At 32.7% G+C, this 21,744-nt stretch overlaps 1 protein-coding gene across 1 annotated transcript; it reads right to left on the minus strand.

The window, feature by feature from the left end:
- Positions 1 to 14,891: 14,891 nt before the first annotated feature.
- On the minus strand, positions 14,892 to 16,684 carry LOC120091379 (probable inorganic phosphate transporter 1-3). The gene is made up of 2 exons (XM_039049384.1): positions 16,126 to 16,684; positions 14,892 to 15,925 (listed from the first exon to the last, which is right to left on the minus strand). Exons 1-2 carry the CDS (start codon positions 16,682 to 16,684, stop codon positions 14,892 to 14,894), a joined length of 1,593 nt encoding a protein of 530 aa, XP_038905312.1.
- Between the last annotated feature and the right edge of the window lie 5,060 nt (positions 16,685 to 21,744).

Genomic DNA, 21,744 nt, shown 5'->3' on the forward strand with positions numbered 1-21,744 from the left:
TGTCATGAAGTCATATAGTTTTCTAAAAAAGATGAGAACTATGGTTAGAAATTACGGAACACAACTTTCAAAAATCTCAGAAATAAAAAATCAAATGATTATCAAATTAAATCTTTATTAATCACTTTTTATCTATTTAATTTATCAATCTAATGGTAAAAATTAGATAGAAAAAATCTACGATCTTTATGACATACATGAATTATTCTTCTCGTCGTGATAAGACTGGTTATTATTTGGATGAGATAAAAGGAAAGGCATTCAACTTGAAAATGACAAAGGGTGTCTAATAGTCAATGTGTTGAAAATAGTACCAGAAGTTCTTTCCAATTGTAATTTGTAGCCCTCTCCCCACATACTTCCCATCCAATCCAACAAAAGTCTTATCTTCCTTAGTCTTTTTTTTATTATTATTATTTTTATTTTTTTAATTTGAAAAAAGAACACGAAAAACAACTACTTTTTTAAACTAAATAATTATTTATAGGATAATACTTGGTACCATCTTAACATTTATTCGTCTTTATGCATTTTCCTTTCATCACTCATATTAAAACAAAATTTTAAAAAAATTAAAGAAAAAGAAGAAAAGTTTGTGACATGAGAAATTATGATTAGACAATTTGTTAGGAGGTACAAAATTAGGTGTTGCTCAAGATGTATCTTAGTATTTTTTTTATTTATATATTTTTATGTTAAAAAATTTGCTGTAGATGACGACATGTTAACTACCAACAATAAGAACATCACAAGTGGCAAGCCAAAACAAAACAAAAAAAAAAAAAAAAGATTTTGTGTGAATTTGTAATTTTCAAAAGTTTTGATTTGTTATTCTTACTAAAGTACAAATGAAAATAGTTCGATTAAGACTTTTTTATATAGTAGGGGTAGAGAGATTTGATCTACAGACTTTGTAATCAATAATACTCTCGTAGGTCTTACCAATTGAGATATGTTCACTTTGCCAGTTAGATTAAGATTTGAACTCATGGATTCCTCTTGTTTTCTTATTGAAGAGTTATGGATTAAAAATTTAAATTGTCATCAACAAATAACTCTAATGTTATATAGTTAAATCTTATAATTGTGTGATAATTATGTTAGACTATTCGCTTTTTTTTAGACTTTTACCAATTATTTAATGTAGGATATGACAAATAAGAAATACTAAATTGTCTCTCGAGACAAGGATACTTGATTTGTCATGTTATTTATATCAATATTTGTATATGTTCATAAGTTTAACATTGCATATGAAAATTGTAAATAATATTATTCATTTATCTAAAATATGTAAAATTAATGTTTACTTATTCATTTAAATATTTTTTTGTTCTTATAATTTTTTTAAAAATATCTATTAATATGGACAATTCACCAATATCTTCATCAAAATTTCAACAATGTAGGGACTTTGGCATTTTTATTGACATCGAAATCGAAATTTTAAATTTTGGTGTCGACTATATATTAATAAACAAATGGAGCTTTCTTTTTTTTTCTTTTTTTTTTTTTTGTTGCTTTTTTCTTTCTTGTTATTATAAATGTATGATGATATTTGAGCAATATAATATGGATAAGGATTAGGGAAGGCTAGGTTCCACTTTTTCTATCTAATCCATGTTTATTTAAGGTCAAATACAATATATTATAACGATATCTACTTTTGAATGGAGAATATTTAGATGCACTCATCTTTATGCATCTCACAATCTCACACACTAATAACGAATTAAAATGTTAAAAAAAACTAAGAAAATTTTGTTATATAATAAATTATAATTTAATAATTTAATAAAATCTATAAAAATAGGTACAAATTGGAATGTATAAATTTTTTTCTAATCGTGTGGGCATATTTTATATGTCTTTTTAAAAACATTGTCAGCCCTTTTTGTCCCTTTTTTGGATTCAAAATTTTAAATTTGAGAATGAGATAATGGAAAAAGTAGATTGTAGTTGTTGTTGTTAATTCTCACTTTTTGTGAATAAATCAAACAGTGAGCCCGGCCCAGTTTGCAGGGCTGAAGCGTAAAATGAATGGGCCGCCGTTATACTCCCAATAAAACATTTGATTTTTTCTTTTTTTTTATATTTGTAATAGATAGTAAAATAATGGAAAAAATCTTTAAAAATATCACCTCTTTAAAGTATTTACAAATATGAAAATGTCGATTAGTCTTTGAATTTTTTCTAATTTTCAATATCGCTCTATCTTGTCTTGTTACACACCTTCTTCTTACCTTTTTTTATCTTCTTATTTTCTTTCTTTTCTTCGATTTTTACTTCTTTCATTTTTCTTTTTTCTTTTTTTATTTTATTTTTTATTTTCTTTTCTTTTCTTTTCTTTTCTTTCTCCCATTTTTGCATCTTCTCTTTTTTTTTTTTCTTTTCTTTGATTTTTACTTCTATCATTTTTCTTTTTTTTCTTTTTTATTTTCTTTTCTTTCTCCCGTTTTTGCTTCTTCTCTTTTTTTTTTTTATTTTCTTTCATTTCTTCTGTTTTTGTTTATTCCATTTTTTTATTTTTTATTTTATTTTCTTTCTTCAATTTTTGCTTCTTTCTTTTCTTTTTTTCTTTTTTTATTTCTCTGGTTTTTACTTCTTTTCTTTTTTTAATTTTCTTTTATTTCTTCAGTTTTTGCTTCTTCTTTTTTTAATTTTCTTTCCTATCTTCAATTTTTGCTTCTTCTCTTTTTTTTTTTTTTTTAAGTTTCTTTCTTTTATCTGATTTTTGTTTCTTCCTTTTTTCAAAAGAATTATGAAATTGGGTTTCATACCTAATTCATAGGTGACTTAACACCAACAAGCCAATCATCAAGTTTGATTATTATAACGAAACATTAAATATAAATAGTAAATGGAAGTCGATCAGTGATAGCCACTAATATTTTCTATCATTGATAGCTTAATCTTTGATAATTTGTTTTATAATTAATAGCCACTTATAGAAGTCTATTATTGATATCCAACTTAGTGAATTTAATTAATAAAGTTGAATCTAACTAAAGTGTAAGTGGAATGCCTAGAAGTTATCGCTAATAGCATGTTGATCAATGATAGAAACTATCAACAATGATATGTTAATTAATGGTAAAAAAGAATGATAAAAGTTATCTCTATAGCATGTTATCAATGATAGAAATTATCACCGATAACTACAATATAAGTGATATCGGTGATAAAACTTAGGTGATATCTATATATCAATGATATCAATGATATAAAAGTCAATTCCATTTGATGAAAGTCTATCATTGATAGCCACAGCTAAAAGTTGACGGTGATAGACACTGATTAAAACCATCAATAATAATCTTAGCTATCAGTGATATGACTTAGGTACATATCAATAAAATGAATGGTATTGATCATATTAATGATATGGCTTACGTAAATATTAGATATAGTCACCTATAAATCTCTTGTTTATAGACTTCTATCACTTATAATTTTAAATGTTAATCTTTGAAAGATGATAGTTGACTTTCAAAAGTTGATAGCTACTTATAAAAGTCTATCATTGATATCCACTGATAGCCTTAGGTGTTAATATTTCAATTTTGATTCTAATAGATCAAGTGTTTCAATTATAGTCATTGAAAACTGATAGTTAATTAAAAGGTGATATTTCAAGTGTTACTATTTTAAGGTTATATTAATATTTTTTAAATTTAAGGCTATCACCGATAGCAGCTATCAATTATAGCAACTAATAGTAGCTATCAATTATAAGAACTAATAGTAGCTATAAGTAGCTATCACTGATAGCTACTAGCAACTGCTATTATTGATAGTTGTTGTTAGTGATATTTTTCAATTTGAGAAAATCTGAAGAAGCAACGCGAAATGGTGGGTTGTGTGTGGATTTTTTATCATTTACCTATATAGCTATCAGTGATATCTGGTACTAATTTTGTACTATATCCCTAATATATTTATCTTTGTTCTACATTTTTTATTATTTTGGGTCTGATTGTTATTTGTGCAACCAACCTTTTTTCTTCTTCTATTAAAAATAACTTTATTTATTAATAATTATTCTTCTCAAACAATATTTACTGATAATTATTGTTTTTATCATTTTGGGCAAAATACACTTTTAGTCCAAGAGGAGTTGTTGTCTATTTGTATCTGAAGTTTCAAAAGAGACCCTTTAGTCCCCTATGTTTGGAAAATAATTTTAAATGGTCTCTTGTGTTAAATTGACCGTTAGTTGACTAACGGAAAAGTTATGTGACATTGTTGAGCATTGTTCTTTCTTTTCTTTCTCCCTCTCCTCTCTCCCAATCAGATTTCTACCCTATTTAAATCTCTCTTTTTAGAACACCAAAATTTTCTCCATACCCACACTTCACAACTAAGCAAGCTTATCAAGATCAATAGCTTCCAACAACAATTCTTCTGGGTTCAAAGATTTGGGCTTTAATGATGGTCTCTTGTGAACCTTCATGAACATGGAAAGATTATGACAGTGCCTGGGACGAGAGTTTTTATCCCCTTCAACATTCTCCGGCATAGTATTGTGAAGATCCATTATGATTCAACGTTCTCTACTAATAATTTCAGGATTCGACGAAGACTCATTATCGATTTTGGATCTAATCTTCCCATGTCCATGAAGGTGCACAAGAGACCATCCTCAAAGCCCAAATCTCTGAACCCAGAATAATTGTCGTCAAAAGAGTTGGACATGAGATTGAGATCGTCGGGAATCTGAAAATGGACCTTAGCGTTAAATTTGCATATTATTAAATAATTCAACCCTAATTTACATAATCAACCTAAGGTAAATAAATAAACATCAATAAATTAAAAAAAAAATACATAAACGAAAAATATACTTAAAAAGAAAATAATAATAAAAAATAAAATAATTAGGAATAAACTCCTAATTTACTTTACCATCCTCACTCAAACTCAATGTGGTAGATTAACGAACAATTTGATTTTGCAAAGATAACTTCTGAAACAAATCGGCAGATTTGGAATGGAAACAGAAACCCACAAAGATCCTCATATCGAGATCTATAATAAAACCTAGAATAACTTATGGGCTAAAAACAAAGATTCTCATATAGAGATCTAAAACAAATCCCTCGAACATCTTATTTGAAAACGGAACATAAATCCACAATCGCAAAGTGAACCAGAGCAATCAAACAAATCAAATCAAATGAACCAAGGACTAAATTGACCAGACCATAATGAACCGAACCAAACTGAGTTAACTTAACCAAACTTGGCTAATTAAACCAAATTTGAATTGAAATTGGTTTCTTTAAACTTACTGAACTAGTTTAATTAAACTGGGATGAAGATCGAACCAAAAATAAATCAGACTAACTGAACCAAATCAAACCAAACTAGTCTAAAACCGCAGGCTGGCTGAACCAAAATTGGTCTAGCCAAACCGATCTGATTAGAAAGAGATGGAACTAAAATAGGAGGATGAAACGTTGTTCAATTTGCAAATGTGGTGGTTTTAAACTTCATAAACTCGCAATTGAGCAGATATGGAGTGGACTGACTGACTCTGAGCAGAGGAACAAAGGCCAAGGTTGTAGATCTAGTATGAGCGACAATAACATTGAACTCGTGGTGGTCTGTGTTTGAGCAGCAGAAAACCGATTCGTGAAGGGAGGAAGACACAAACTGAGACCCACACGAAGTCAGAGTTGGGATGAAAGGCACCGGATCGAGACTTGGTCGACGGGTCTGGAATGAGCGACGCCGAAAGAGCTGGGAAGTGCCTGGGAGGCACGAAATGGAGCTGGGCATGGTTAAGAGGCGCAAATCTATAGTAGAATTGTCAGGTTGAGCTTAGCATCGATGAATTTGGGCAGAGGTCAAGAACGGGAAGGGTTGTGGTGGCTAGAGTTAAACGAGACTCTAATGTTCTAATACCATATTAAATTTGTATATTATTAAATAATTCAGAATACATAATCAACCTTGTACAAGATGAATAAATAAACACGAATAAATAAAAAAAAATGAAATATAAATAGAAAATACCAAAAAATAAAATAATGAAGAATAAGTCGGGAATAAGCCCCAAATATATATTAACACTCAGAATGGGGTCGGCGGTGTTGGAAGAGGAAATCATTTGAATTGAGGGGTTGGAGATTTACGTGGATTGATGGAAGAGGCTTCTTCTTCTTTTTAAATGGGTGTGGGGATGGAAGAGGAGGCTATTTGATTCGAGGGGTTGGAGATTTTTTTATGATAAGACTTCTACAAATCCATGCTTGCGCTATGTTTTTGGGAGCATTGAGAACTTTTTGGATTCTTACAATCTCTTATTTACAAGGAACATAGAAAGGACAAATTTATAATCCACAACAAATTTGAACAGAAAGCAGGAGAGGGAACAGAAAAGACAACAAATGTTACTCAATATATAAAATCAATAAATATTTCCATCTTATTTACATTTGTCATCTCCACAATGTCACATCATTTTTTCGTTAGTCAACTAACGGTCAATTATATACATGAACCATTTAGAGTTATTTTTCAAACTTTGGGGACTAAAGTATCTCTTTTGAAACCTCGGACACCAAATAACATCAATTCCAACCCCAAGACCAAAAATATATTTTTGTCCTATAATTAATTAAAAACCACATGTTCACAATTTAGTTTTTTTTTTTTCCGCTAGATTTTGAGATTTCAAAAAGCAAACCAACAACAGGTAGAAAGAGAGATTGGAAAAAGTGATGCATCCTCATTGTGCCCATATTTTTATAGTTTAAATCAACCTCACACAACAAATATATATTTATAAGGAAAAGTTAGAGAATTTTGTCACGTGACAAATTGTAATTAAATAATTGAATATGTTATAAAAGTGAGCGCAATTAAAATGATTTTCTTAGAAGAACTACTAAAGAATTTATTGGAGTTAGAGAGAGTTAGCTTATAACCACTTTTGACATTTTACAAATCATCTTCAAAATAGTGTCAAATCTCTCTCTCCATTAAAATAAGAGAATAATGTGATGTCAATATCTTATTTTAAAATGAATTCTTCAAGATGTTTCAAGTTGGATTAGGATTAGATTAAAATCTACCACTTTTATATCTAGAGACTAATATCTCGAAGAGAGAAATAGATAAAGAACCTTCTAGATACCAATATGACTAGGGAAGCCAAGATACAACATTAACATCTAATCTTCAAACATCCTCTTAAAGAATGAGTCTATGCCCCACGACACATTCTTCTAGAAGAACGAGGGATTAGGACTAGTCCTAGTATAGACAAAATTCCATTATTTTGTTGTATAATATCTATTCTTTTAGAAAATTTATGTGGGAAATTAAAAAAAAAAAAAAAAAAAACTATACTGAAATTTCTTTTTATATAATTATTTACCCTTAGTATTATTATTTTTATTCTGTTCAACGGGTGTTTTGAACCTCAATCTTTTTGATCGATGGTAAATGTCTGATCCAGTTTGTTATGCTTAAGGTTTGATTTAGCCTACAATATTTTGCTCATAAAAATATCTGGCAAAGTTCTAATTATAAACATTTTTGTAAGCTACTTTTATGGGGGGAAACACTGTAGCTTTCATTTGCAAATAATAATAATAATGGAGTTAAACTCCATTCTTTAAATTAATTTCGTTCTTTTCAAAAATAATAATAATAATAATAATTCCGTCATGTTTTTCTGGCACCGAGGATTATGAACAAACAAAAGAGAAATTTACCCAAATAGAAAAAATTTCAAAGTATTTATAGAAATAGCAAAAAAACACTAATAGATACAGATAGATTTCTATCAACCTCTATTAATAATAGTCGTGGATACAAGTTCATCATTGCTATTTGTATAAATATTTTTTCTTATTTTTCTATTTTTGAAGATCTTTTCTAAACAAAATTTATATTCCTCCGTAAAATAATAATGGAGTTATGAATATTAATTTTGGGGAAAATTGAATAAACCACCCCTGAATTATGGGGTTGGTTACAATCACACCCTTCAATTTTCAATTTGATCAATTACGTCTTTGTAGTTTGGCAATTGTTGCAATTAGCCCATTGCTTTAAATTAATTATTATGATTGAGTATTTTAAAATTTTTTAAAAATAAAAATAAAGATTTATCTCTCATATTACGTCCTATCCTCTCTCCTCTCTCTTCTCCCTCCATCTTCCCTTTCCCTTCCCATCTCCATCTTCATCTTCCTCCCCATGATCAAAATCTGAGTTTGAGTCCACATTTAAGGCCATTAGTAATTATTAGGGAAGCAAATAAAGATAGAAAAGGAAAAGGGAAGGTGGAAGAATAATCAGAAATGAGTCACTAAAATCTATTGAGAATTTGTTAGAATTATTCCTCTCTACCAACCAAAGCAAACCATGTGTAATTATTCTTTTATTCTTTTGTATTGTTGTGTAACCACATTGAAGGACAATGTGTATATAAGTGCAAAGGCTGTATATACCTAAAATATATTGAATACAAGTGAAAAGAAGCTGAAAAGGCATTCTTCCAAAACAAAATTTCTTGTTCTTCAACTTGGTATCAGAGCCACCATGGCCAACACCACACTCGTCAGAAGCTCCTCCACCACCGAACCTGTGAAGTTCCGCACTCCACTACTGAATCAGCTGCTCAACCAACTCACCACCACAAAGCTAGAACGCAACAACTTCATGCTTTGGAAGATGCTTGCGCTACCCATCCTACGAAGTTACAAGCTCGAAGGACACCTCTCAGGGCAGATCCCTTGTCTACCAATATTTGTCCAGACCACATCAAAAGCAACCTCCAGCTCCCAAGTGATTAGTGATGATAGAGTAAGCTCATCAGTAGAACGATGCCTGAATCCTTAATATGAAGCATGGTTGGTCGTCGATCAAATCCTGCTAGGATAGTTGTACAACTCGATGGCTCCAGACGTTGTCGTCCAACTCATGGGGTATGAGAATACAAAAGAATCGTGGGATGCCATCCAAGAGCTATTCGGAGTTCAATCCCGAGCTGAAGAAGACTACCTACAACAGGTGTTCCAGCAGACGAGGAAAGGAAGTCAGAAGATAAGTGAGTATCTGAAGTTAATGAAGCTACACTCCGACAACCTTGCGCAGACGGAAGCCCTATTTCAACAAGAGCACTAATCTCACAAGTTCTTCTTGGCCTTAATGAAGAGTACAATCCAGTAGTCGTGGAAATCCAAGGCAAACCAGGTATTTCTTAGTTAGATATACAATCCGAACTTCTTTCATATGAAAAACGCTTGGAACATCAAAACTCTATTAAAATGTGTAGCTCCTTTGCCCAAAATCCTTCTGTCAATATAGCTTTTAACAGGCACCCAAATGCAGGAAAGTCACAATTTAATCCCTCATTCAATGGGACTCGGCAACAGGGCAACAACTCTAAAGGAAACAATTCAAACCACAATCCATTCAATGGACAAAATGGAGGTCGTGGATAAGGAAGAGGACGAAACAACAACTCAAATCGACCGACATGTCAAGTCTGTGGGAAGTACGGTCACTCAGCCTTGGTATGCTATCATCGATTTGATAAAGAATACTCTCAAAACAATGGACAAGGCAGAGGAATTTATGGGTCGATTGGCCCCAACAATAATGTCGCAGTTGTGTTCACGACCTCACAGACCTCTAACCCCTTCATGACCTTATCGGAGACAATAGCTTATCCAAATTGGTATATCGACAGTGGAGCTACAAATCATGTAACACCCGACTATAACAACATCAACAATCCGAATGAATATGGAGGTAATGAACTGGTTATTATAGGTAATGGTGAAAAACTACATATCTCTCACACTAGTAAATCTTACTTGTCTGATGAAAGAAATGAGTTTATACTAAATGATGTCCTATGTGTACCTAACATTGCAAAGAATTTGATTAGTATATCCAAGCTAGCTCATGACAATGTTGTGATTGTTGAATTTCACAATGATTGTTGTGTCATCAAGGACAAGGCTACGGGCAAAACACTGCTAAAAGGAGAGCTTGACAAAGGATTATACCGACTACAAGGAACTAAAGTGTTGAAAGACACTGCTAAGAAAGAAGGACCTGCTCTGTACAAAAATAATCACCCGACTGCACTAGTTCTATCAGGAATTAGGATAAATGTGGTTGAGTCAAGAGCTATCTGGCATAGAAGATTAGGACATATGTCGACTAAGACATTAGACTATATCATTAGAGAATGTAATTTACCTTTCAAATCTAATGAAGGAAATGAATTTTGTGAATCATGTCAATTAGGAAAAGCAAGTGCTCTACCATTTCCAAATTCTCAATCTCGAGCATCAAACAAGTTTGACCTAAACATACAGATGTATTGGGACCAGCCCCTATTGACTCTACTGATGGGTACTGGTACTATGTACTATTCTTGGATGACCACAGTAGATATGTATGTATATACCCCATGAAACAAAAGAGTGAGACACTGTCTACATTCAATCACTTTACAAAACTCATCCATACTCAATTCAAATCAGGGATCAAAATGCTCCAGTCAGATAATGGTAAAAAGTATGATAGAATTCATCGCCTCTGTGAATCAAAAGGCATCTTAATCAGAAAATCATGAACTGCACAAAATGGCCAAGTCGAGCGCAAACATCGACATATAGTCGAAACTGGACTCACGCTGCTTACACAAGCGTTCATGCCTCTGTCCTTTTGGTGGGAGGCATTCTCAACAGCAACTTATCTTATCAATGGAATGCCTACAACCGTGCTACAAGGTAAATCACCCGTCAATGTAATGTTTGACTCTAAACTTGATTTTTTTCAATCTCAGGACATTTGGATGTGCTTGCTTTCCCTATCTAAGGCCATACCACAGTTAGAAATTCCAATTACACTCAGAAAAATGCGTGTACATTGGTCCCAGCTCACAACACAAGGGATACAGATGCCTAAGTTCATCGGGAATATATACCAGTAGACATGTGAAGTTCAATGAGAAATACTTCCCATTTGCATCCCCATCGTTTATCACGATCGCCCAGTCGACAGACACAACGATCGCTAAGCTTCCATCGCTTAGCAAATTCGCCCAGACGACAAGCCCAACGATCGTTGAGCCCTCATCCCTCAGCAAAATCGCTCAAACGATGGATACAACGATCGCTAAACTCCCATCGTTTAGAACAATCGCCCAAACGACAGACACAACAATCGCTGGATCACCATCGTTTAGAACAATCACCCAGACGATAGACAACACGATTACTCAGCTCCCATCGTTTAGAACGATCACCCAAACGACAGACAATACGATTGCTCAGCTCCAATCGTTTAGAACGATCGCCCAGGCGATAGATATGACGATCGCGGAGATTCCATCGCTTAGCAAAATCAGTGAAGCTTCATCGTTCAGAACGATCACCACAACGAAGAACCCCACGATCACTGAGACTCCATCGTTTAGCAAGATCACCCAGACGATAGCCCCCATGATAGCTGAGTTCTTAGTCCCAAGCCTTCAAATAGTACTCAATAACCTACCTCAATCACAGCCATCCCCACAAATGAATCCTATACCTTCATCCATTTTTGACTACGCTCCAACCACCACAAACTAAACATTCTCTCCAGGCTATACATCCTACCACAGTCCAAATCTCTCTCCATTGTTGAGTTCTGCCCATTACTCACCATTGCCCCTGAATCAAACCAACCCAGACCAATATAACAGCCTCAATATACCACATATACCATATCCTATAGATAACCCGTCATTGGCCACCTCGCCAAAACCTGCCATCTTCTCCCGCCCCTCACCAGTTCTCACTCACCCCATGATAACCAGAGCTAAGGCTGGCATATTTAAACCCAAAGCCTGGATGACAAACAAAGCTGTTGATTGGTCTCAAACAGAGCCCACAAGAATCACAGCTCCACTTGCAACTTCTCAGTGGAAGAAAGCTATGGATGAGGAATACTCAGCTCTCGTCATGGACACTAGTCCCACCTTCTCCATTGTACAATACAGTTGGCAATAAGTGGATATTTCGACTAAAGAGAAATATGGAAGGCCCAATACAATGGTATAAGGCCCGACTGGTTGCAAAAGGCTTTCATCAACATCATGGTATGGACTTCTTTGAGATGTTCAGCCCTGTCGTGATGAAGTCCTCCATAATTCGAGTAGTAATCAGTGTTGTTGTATCGCAAGGCTGGTCCCTCAGACAACTTGACTTCAACAATGCATTCTTAAATGGTAAGCTGACAGATGATGTATATATGTGCTAGCCACCGGGGCCATGTCTGCAAACTTGATAAGGCCATCTATGGTCTAAAACAAGCTCCACGAGCATGGAACACTGCCCCCAGCTCTGTCTTAACACAATGGGTATTTCATCAATCTCGATCGGACACCTCAATGTTTATCTACCAAACGATGGGATCAATAATCTTTCTACTTTTTTATGTCGATGACATCCTCATCACAGGTAACAATCCTAAACTAACGGAGCAACTAATCGAAACTCTTGATGTTCAGTTTGCACTTAAGGATCTGGAACAGCTTTGGTACTTCCTGGGCATAAAAGTTCATTACCTAGAGTCTAGTCTTTTGATGAATCAATCCAAGTATGTGGATGATCTACTACACAAACTGCAAATGACTGATGTGAAACCAATGTCATCACTAAGTGTACAAGGCAGGAAACTATCCAAGAACGATGGGCAGCTCATCTCTGGTCTATACATATATCGCAGCATCATAGGCGCTCTTCAATACCTAACACACACACGATCGGACATCACCTATGCAGTCAACCAACTGAGTCAATTCCTTCAGACACCAACTGATGTACACTGGCAGGCAGCTAAACGAGTACTCCGGCATGTCAGCGGCACGAAACACTATGGCCTCTACTTCCAACAAGCCCAAACTTAACCGTCTCTACCTACTCAGATGTTGATTGGGCCTCCAATCTCGATGACATAAAGTTGGTTGCTGCCTACTACCCATTTGTAAGGAATAACGTTGTCTCATGATCATCAAAGAAGCAAACAGTAGTTTCACGGTCGAGTACAGAATTTGAATACAGGGCACTAGCTCATGCTACATCCGAAGTTATCTAGCTTCAACAACTACTCAGTGAGATGGGATTAAGAACAAATGCTCGATCGACCATATGGTGCAACAATCTGGGGGCAGGAGCCTTAGCTGCAAGTCCGGTGTTTCACTCTCGAACTAAACATGTAGAAGTTGACATCCACTTTGTACATGACCATGTCCTAAAAGGAGAAATCACCATCTGCTACGTTCCTTTGGCAGACCAACTAGCTGATTGTCTCACCAAACCACTCAACAATTTTCAATTCTACACACTTAGATCTAAACTGGGAGTACTTGAAGTACCCTTCAGTTTGAGGGGGGATGTTAGGGAAGCAAATAAAGATAGAAAAGGAAAATGGAAGGTGGAGAAGAATCAGAAATGAGTGACCAAAATCTGTTTAGAATTTGTTATAATTATTCCTCTCCACCAACCAAAGCAAGCCATGTGTAATTATTCTTTTATTGTTTTGTATTGTTGTGTAACCACATTGAAGTACAATATGTATATAAGTGTAAAGGTTGTATATACCTAAAATATATTGAATACAAGTGAAAAGAAGCTGAAAAGGCATTCCTCCAAAACAAATTTTCTTGTTCTTCAACTGTAATGGAATCTGCCATTTGCATTCTTTACATTGACTTCTGAAACCTCATCAAAGCTCTTAGGTTTGTGGGTGGGGTTGTTAGGTTGAATTTTGGGGCAAGAAGGCTACAAACTATTGAAATTTGTGGACTAATGCACACCATTTGGCTAACTACAAACTGAAATCTTCTTGGTATTTTTCGTTTCTTCCAATTGATTAACTTCCCGGAGAGAAAACGGATTCTAACACGAAATTGAAAGCAAAATTAGAGGAAAAATAGAGGAAAATCAATGAAAGAAGAAACTGATAAAAAATAAAAGTAGGAACTAGTCACCAATTTGGGAATTTCCATCACTTGGCAAAAGAAAATTCCGCACTGAATTGGACAATTGGAGCCGACAACGAAGCTATAAAAGGAAACAGATAAATAGATGGGTATTTCATTATAAGTCAAAAGAAATGCGATCATTTATTTATATATATCAATATTAGTTTCTGGGTAGAGAATCAGCTAACAAATTCCGTGACATACAACAAAAAAAGCTATAAAAAAAATTGTTTCTTTCTTAATCTTGGAAAAAAAAAAAAAAAGAAGCCATCTTCATCCACTTTCTTTATAACTATTGCATTGCAAGATTATTGTAAGAAGTAACTGACCTGAAACAAAAGATTTTAGGGGTGGTTTATGCAATTTTCCCTTGAATTTAATGGTATACAAAATAGCTTTGACCTTGATAGTTTAATCAATTATAGATAACAAATTCTTAAATGATAGGGAGAAAAACAAAAAACAAATTCTAAAAGTTAAAAAGGCTTGAGAGATTGGTTTCCTATCCAAACCCATAATCTAACTTAGTTTATTATTAAAATCAAGATCCTACAATTTAAATTCTTTTCCATCTAAATGTGAATCCTCTTGCATCCCAAATTGTGTTTATAAAAGAAAGACCTATTAATCCTTGATCATTTTGTTTCCCGTATCACAAAAATCATATATTCTAATTAATATCTTTTTTTAAAAAAAGAAGGTTACATTAAAAAGAAAATTTAAGAACAATTACATGACACAAATGAGACCCAAATACAGAAAGAAATAAAAAACCAAAATCATATCACATGATGTATACCCCAAACCCCTTATACATTATTTATCATTTTGACAACATATCACAAAATGAGTCGTTTCATATCCAAACACAAACCATATATAATATAAATCACACTTGTTGGTGGCCAACGACATTTTCCTCCGGTGCCTCGTTCTCACCGGTCAACTCTTCGAGGGATTTTCCTTTAGGTTCCGGCACCAACAAGGTAAGCAAACTGCCGACGAAATTAATGCAACCAAGTGCAATGAGAGAGTTCTTGACACCAATACCCGCTGGGTAACCTGGGTCGGTCTTTGCCGGGTCGGGATTTTGTGCTGCATACAAAAACCCAAAAGCACCGATGATTGCTCCGGCCTTGCCGGCGGCGGCGGAGATGCCGTGACACGTGGACCTAAACCTAGCCGGGAAGATTTCAGCAGGAACAATAAAAGTAGTGGAATTAGGCCCAAAATTAGCAAAGAAAAAGGTCAAGGAATACATGACCAAAAACCCAATTCGATTCTCTTTCAAAATCCAATGGTTGTAAGGGAAAGCAAGGGCGAACATGAAAATAGTCATCATAATGAACCCAATTAATTGGATGGTGAATCTGCCAATGATATCAATCAAAGCCACGGTGAACCAATAGCCTGGCACGGTCCCACAAAGCGCAATGAGGGTTTGGGCCTTGGCGATGCGGAAGCACTCTTCTAAACCGCTCATGGTCTTAGCGGGAGGGAGCCAACCAATTGCGGTGAAAATGTCTTTTTGGAAGAGGTTTTGGCTATAAAATGCAATGTCTAGTAAGAACCAAGTGCTTGTGGTTCCAAGCAAATGGAGGCCATGGCGTTTGAGGAACTGTTTGGAAAACAAGCCGAAGCTGTTTTTGGTTGTGCCTACTATTTTCTCTAACTTCTCTTGCTCTGCCTCCACCTCTACTTGTAACACTTTCGACATGTCCGCTGCAGCTTGTTTCGCATTTTTCGCCACTAGAGCGGTGTAACGGGCTGTTTCGGGCATTTTCATACGCCAATAGTATGTCAATCCTGCAGGGATGGCACCGAACATTAGAACTACGCGCCATACATAGTCCGCCTCTGGTACGGTTGAGCCGACTGGGTCCTGCTCGTATGAAGGTGCTGAGAATCTCTTGTTGAATGCAGCTGCCATCCCAAATCAACAAAATCTTTATTACATTATTGTTACAAATATTTGTTTTTATTTGATGTCAAAGTTTTAATGTATTTTTAATAAATCTAAAATTTAGTCGTTCAAATTTGTTTTTTGAAAATAGGTTAAATAATAATAAGAATCTTCACTGAATATGTATATATGCGGAGTTTTGTATGACCCATTTTGGTACCTGAAACAATCAAAGCGACGATCCCACCAGCCAAAATTCCAAATCCTTGCATGGCAAAAACAGCTGCTATAAAAGCCCCACGAGTTTTCTTATTTGCATATTCAGACATAATTGTGGCGGAAAGTGGGTAATCACCACCAATCCCAAACCCAAGCCAGAACCGAAATAGACATAAAGTCGTCATTGTTGCTTTGGCCGAGTGCCCAAAACTAAGCCCTGACCCAAATGAACATACCACCATCAGAACCAACGTTATACCATACACTTTCTTCCTTCCCATCTTGTCACCCAGCCACCCGAAGAACAGCTGCCCCGCCAGCGTTCCACATAGTGCCACTCCGCTCACCGCAGCCGACACGTTCGGAGGAAGTGACCCCGGCCGAAGAGACCCTGGTGTGTAGTAGTATATCCGACCGAGCAATTTCGACACCACTGCAATGCAGAAAAGATCGTAGGCGTCGGTGAAGAACCCCATTCCAGCTATGATGATGGCTGTGAAATGGTACCATTGGGTCTTTGCAACATCAAGTGCGTTTAGAACTCCCAATTCTTGAGGCATTTTCTTAATTCCTTCTTGATTTCAATTCAATCCTGCTTTCAAAAAATACATATATTCTCATTATTGCTTTTTTTATTACTTCAAATCATAATCAAAATAACTTTTCGTTTTTTTTTTCTGACTATTATAATTTAGACTAAAATAGTCAACATCATCAAATACAAGACTATTATAACTCACAAACTATAATAGCTCAACTCAACACTCTAAACGTTTCTTAGTTAAACAGTTTTATACAAAATAATAACAATAACAATAAACTATCTCCTATGTTGGATTTGGTGATGAAAAAAAACTTATTAAAATTGATAATTTTTTAAATAAATTAACTTTTGAATACATGAATAATGTCAAAAGAAATAAAAGTTTAGAAAAATAAACGTTTTGAAAGTAGAAATGGAGAATGGATAACAATTATGAACTAAATCTTACCAATTGAAGGGGAGGAAATTTGGAAGGCAATGAGATGATTTAAGGATGATTAGTTTTTAGTTTATATAGAGTACTGAGATTTTGAATTCGGAGAATAATTTTAGCATCTTTTAGGTATATCCCCACGTACTTCTACTATTTTAATGTCTCTTTACTCGATTAAATAAAAAGAAAAAATACGTCTGATTAAAAGAATTAATCAGATTATAATTACATATAATTTTTAATTTTTGGTAAACAATTTCTCTGGAGTTGCCAGTTGCTCCTCCAGTTGGCAATTTCCTATTGTGCACGCCATTACCAATTATTCAAATGTAATCCCAATATCATCTTTTAATTTCTTTGAGAAATAACCCCTTGATTTTTTGTTTTTCTAATTTGATTCTTTTCCTAATAACAATTCCTTATACGTTGTTATTTTGATCTTTTATACTTCTTACCATGGAAATATTTTCTTTCTTTTTTTTTTCCTTTTTTGAACATATTGCTATTTTTTCCACTTATCTTAAATAGTTCTACTGAGTCAAAATATTAGTTGTCTATGTAAAAATAAAACCACTCTCATTTTTTTAACAACAAAATAATAGTTTAAACTGAAATTTCTCCCGATAATTATATAACTGAAGTAAACTAATGTTAATATGAACATAACTGAAGTTATTTGTGAATGTTTACTTTCTCTTTTGGATTTAAATATTATTTTGAGCCTCATATTTCGAGAGTTGTCATATTTTACTCGTTGGATTATTAAACATCTGAATAATTTCTCTTCACTTTTATTAAAATCTTAAAAATAGTTTCTATTACTAGTTTGTTATGCACTTTGAAAATGTTTGTTTATGTCCCTAATGTATTGATGAATTGCGAAATTAGTAAATTGATTTTGCTTTCCTCTCCTTCTTCCGTGTCCTACATCCCATCTCTACGTGAATCTTGTTTGAATTATATTATTGTCGATACTAATATCGAGATTTCAATTTTATGGATATATCGATATCGACATATATTTTTGTAAGTCATGATATTTCAATTTATTTATCTAGTATTATACATTCTAATCTAATAAAATTTTGAAAAAAAAAAACGATGATATTAAAATAACTAGTTGGGAGACATGCATTGTGACTTAAAAAAAAAGTTCACATAAATGTTTAGAATAAACTTTAAATTGTAATTTAATAGTTTTTTTAACATAAATTTTTTATTCAATATTCACTTAGTTTAATTAGTAAATATTTGACATGAAAAAAAAATTAATTTAAAAATTGTGTAGAAAAATATATATTTCTTATTTTAAAATTAATTGACCATGGATATGAGATATTTTGAAAATTTTTTAGATAATTTTTAAAAGTAAATAAACTTTTTGAATGAATATACTCATAATTGAATTTATAATTTAAATAGTTGATGTGAAATTTAAAACTATAACATAGAAAAATATATAGATGAATATTTTTCAAATATATAGATAGATAGATAGATGAATAAAATTAAAATATGATGCAAATAAAGTTTGTGAAATAAAAGTGACATAATAATCTATCTTAATTATTATTTCATAAAGTAATTCCTCAAAGATAGTGACTTTAGGAGAGAAAAGATCAAATAAAAGCCAAACTTTTATAATAAAAAAAAAATTAAATGAACCTTCTTGTTTAAGGGGACTTATTTTTTTAGATCAAAAGAGTGGAAATTGTTGGTTGTTTATTTATTTATTTTTATTTATTTATTTATATAAAACCTCTGGCTCTCATCATAGTCTGTTTCTTTCTATTGTATTTGATTTAAATTATCTATAGAAATAATTTGATATATGTGCCCTAAATTATAAATAATACAATACCTATGTGAATAAAATTATAAGATTATTCTATTTTATTAATTCAATAAAATTTAAAAATATTTTAACATATTTATAAATTTATGTTGTGGAAAACAAATACAATAAAACTTTAATTATTGAATGAGAAATAGATGAAGAATGAAAACAATCGTTAAAATTCAATGAAAATCTGAAAAAGGAAAAATGAAATATAGAAAATGCGTAAATATGCTTAGTGGAAATAACAACATTAGTGACACATGAAGAAAAATAAATTAATAAATATAGTTGCTCGTTAGCTTTTCATAATCAATAAATCTACATCTAGTTAAAATTTAACAAAAAATAATTTTAATAGTTGTGAATCTAAAAAAATAACTAACACTAATAAAAGATTTAACAAAAAAAATTAGGTTTGAAATAATAAGATTAAATAAATTAATGATTCCCATTGAAAAAAGAAACTTTAACTTCAATCGCTAAAGATCTAAAAAAAATTAATTAATTAATTAAGATAATGGATAAAATGGAAGATTTAACCACAAAATAGATTGAGAGTTGGAATAACAAGATTAAATAAATTAATGGATTCTCAAGCTCATAATCAAATAAATCTTTATCTAATTAAAATCTTAAAAAACTGTTAATTTCAATGACTTGAAATCTAAAAAAGATTAATTAAGAGAACTTATACAAGTTAATATTTAATTTTGAATAATAAGATTAAAAAGTAGAAACTTGTGCATGACCGAATAATTGAAATTCGTTCATGATCGAATAAATCGAATAATCAATATTTAACTATACAATATATCAATGTATGATTACCAAATTTACATATAGGTTAAAATATTGTGATGGATTTTATTGAATAGTAATATCTAATTTTGTTAATAAATACCCTAAAATTATGAGATTATGGAGATGAAGACCTAAAATTATAAGATTATGGAGATAAAAAATCCATAGATGATTGTACCTTTAAAATTAAGAATAAAATTAAGTGAATTTTTAAATAATAGCTCCCTATTTTTATCATCTCTATTCATTCTTCACTTATTCCCTATATTCTCCCTCCATATCTCCCATTCCCCTATTTTCTCTTTATTTTTCTGTGTCCAATGATTTTTTCCATCATCTCAAACCAACTTTCTTCTTTTTCTTTATATTAGGAATATCGATCGAAAATAAAATTATCTCAAATTATAATTAAAAAAAATCAATAAAACATATTAATAATAATAAAGCCGCAACTTAATAATATACCAAAAACTACAAATGAAGATTAACAAACATATGTTGTCAAGGAAGAACAAATTGTCTCGTCAGCAGATAACAAGGAGCGATGTAGAAGCTGATATAAATGCTCTCGCTGGTGTTGCAGGTGTGTATGCTATCGCTGGTGTCGCTAGTGTGTATGCTCTCGCTGGTGTCACTGGTGTGTATGTTCTCGCTAATGCTGATGTATATGCTCTCCTAACAACCTCTGCCATATAATTATTCTACCAGCTGTACAGAAGATTCGTTAGTTATTTTTTGTCCTTATTCTAAAACCTAAGTGTATATATCTATACATCACTCCCTATATCATGTATGGGAAAAAGATTTAATATACGAAATCAAATATACAGAAAAAGGAAGAGAAATTGCTCTCCCAGATCTTTATCTTCTGCTGCAACTTTTTTTTCTTCAAGCTTAGCTTATACAGCTACTCGACTTAGTATTAGAGCTCCAGGTAAGCTATGGCAAATCAACTCTCTATAAACTTTTTCTCACCTATTTTTTCTGGAGCTGCCAGCAGTGGAATCATCACAGGTCCTCCTCTAAATCAACTTCTCAACCAAGTTGAGAGTATAGGGCTCCATCTCAAAGCCAATTAGTTTTGAGATGGAACCTCATACTATCTAACATGGTATCAGAGCCCATAAAGCCCAAACGAGTGATGTCGATCCAATAAGAAGAAATTGTAATCCGATCAAGATTGGTGAACCCAAAAGAGGCACCATCTTGAGGGGGCATGTTGAGAATCCCACATTGGAAAAACTAAGGGGACTCACACTCTTTATAGGATAGATGGGTTACTCCTCTCATTGTCAATTGGTTTTGAGATGGAGCTCTATACTCTCTAACATATGCCACAAAAACTCACACAACCTAATAAAAAAAGTCAAAATTGTATATCAAAATATCATAATAACCTTTTATGTATATAAATAAAAGAAAAATAATTGTACCTTTTTAAACATTATAGCAAGGACTTCGGGAAATGAATAAATATCAATGAAGAGTAACATGCATAGGACGAATATAAAAGAGAAAAAGCAAGAGATTCTCTAACATAACCACTTATAAATATATCACTGATTTAAATAAAAACTAATTAAATCAAACCCAAACGTAATCTTCATAACATAATCACAAATTTCAAATGATTTGTTCATCGTTTACTTTTGCCAAAAAAAAAATCTAAAAAATCTAAGTTCACGACACATATTCTAAAGACCTAGAAATTTGCAATGTTTGATGGAGTAAGAAAAATTGAATAAATGATGGTAATGGATGAATGGTACAATGACCATTCATCTATGCCCATCAATCTTGAACATAGCTCTTGATCCGACAACTTTTAACGAAGAGATCACTGTGCAACAAACTACTTTTATGAAAGTTCTTGTTCATAAAAAATTTTCATCGTGTTATAAATAATGAGTTATATTTGATAAGTTTTTAAAAAAAAAAAAAAAAAAAGTTGAAAGGCTTTATAATGAAAGGGTGTGAAGTTTTAAAAGAAAAGACTTATTTG

The sequence above is a fragment of the Benincasa hispida genome, chromosome 1, assembly GCF_009727055.1.
Source record: "Benincasa hispida cultivar B227 chromosome 1, ASM972705v1, whole genome shotgun sequence".
Taxonomy (NCBI): Eukaryota; Viridiplantae; Streptophyta; class Magnoliopsida; order Cucurbitales; family Cucurbitaceae; genus Benincasa; species Benincasa hispida.

Bases quoted from the DNA above. Each gene is read 5' to 3' on its own strand.
- LOC120091379 (XM_039049384.1), bottom strand. From the start codon at position 16,684: ATGCCTCAAGAATTGGGAGTTCTAAACGCACTTGATGTTGCAAAGACC. The intron at 15,926-16,125 runs GTACCAAAATGG...TTGGGATGGCAG, and splicing joins CGTCGCTTTGATTGTTTCAG to CTGCATTCAACAAGAGATTC.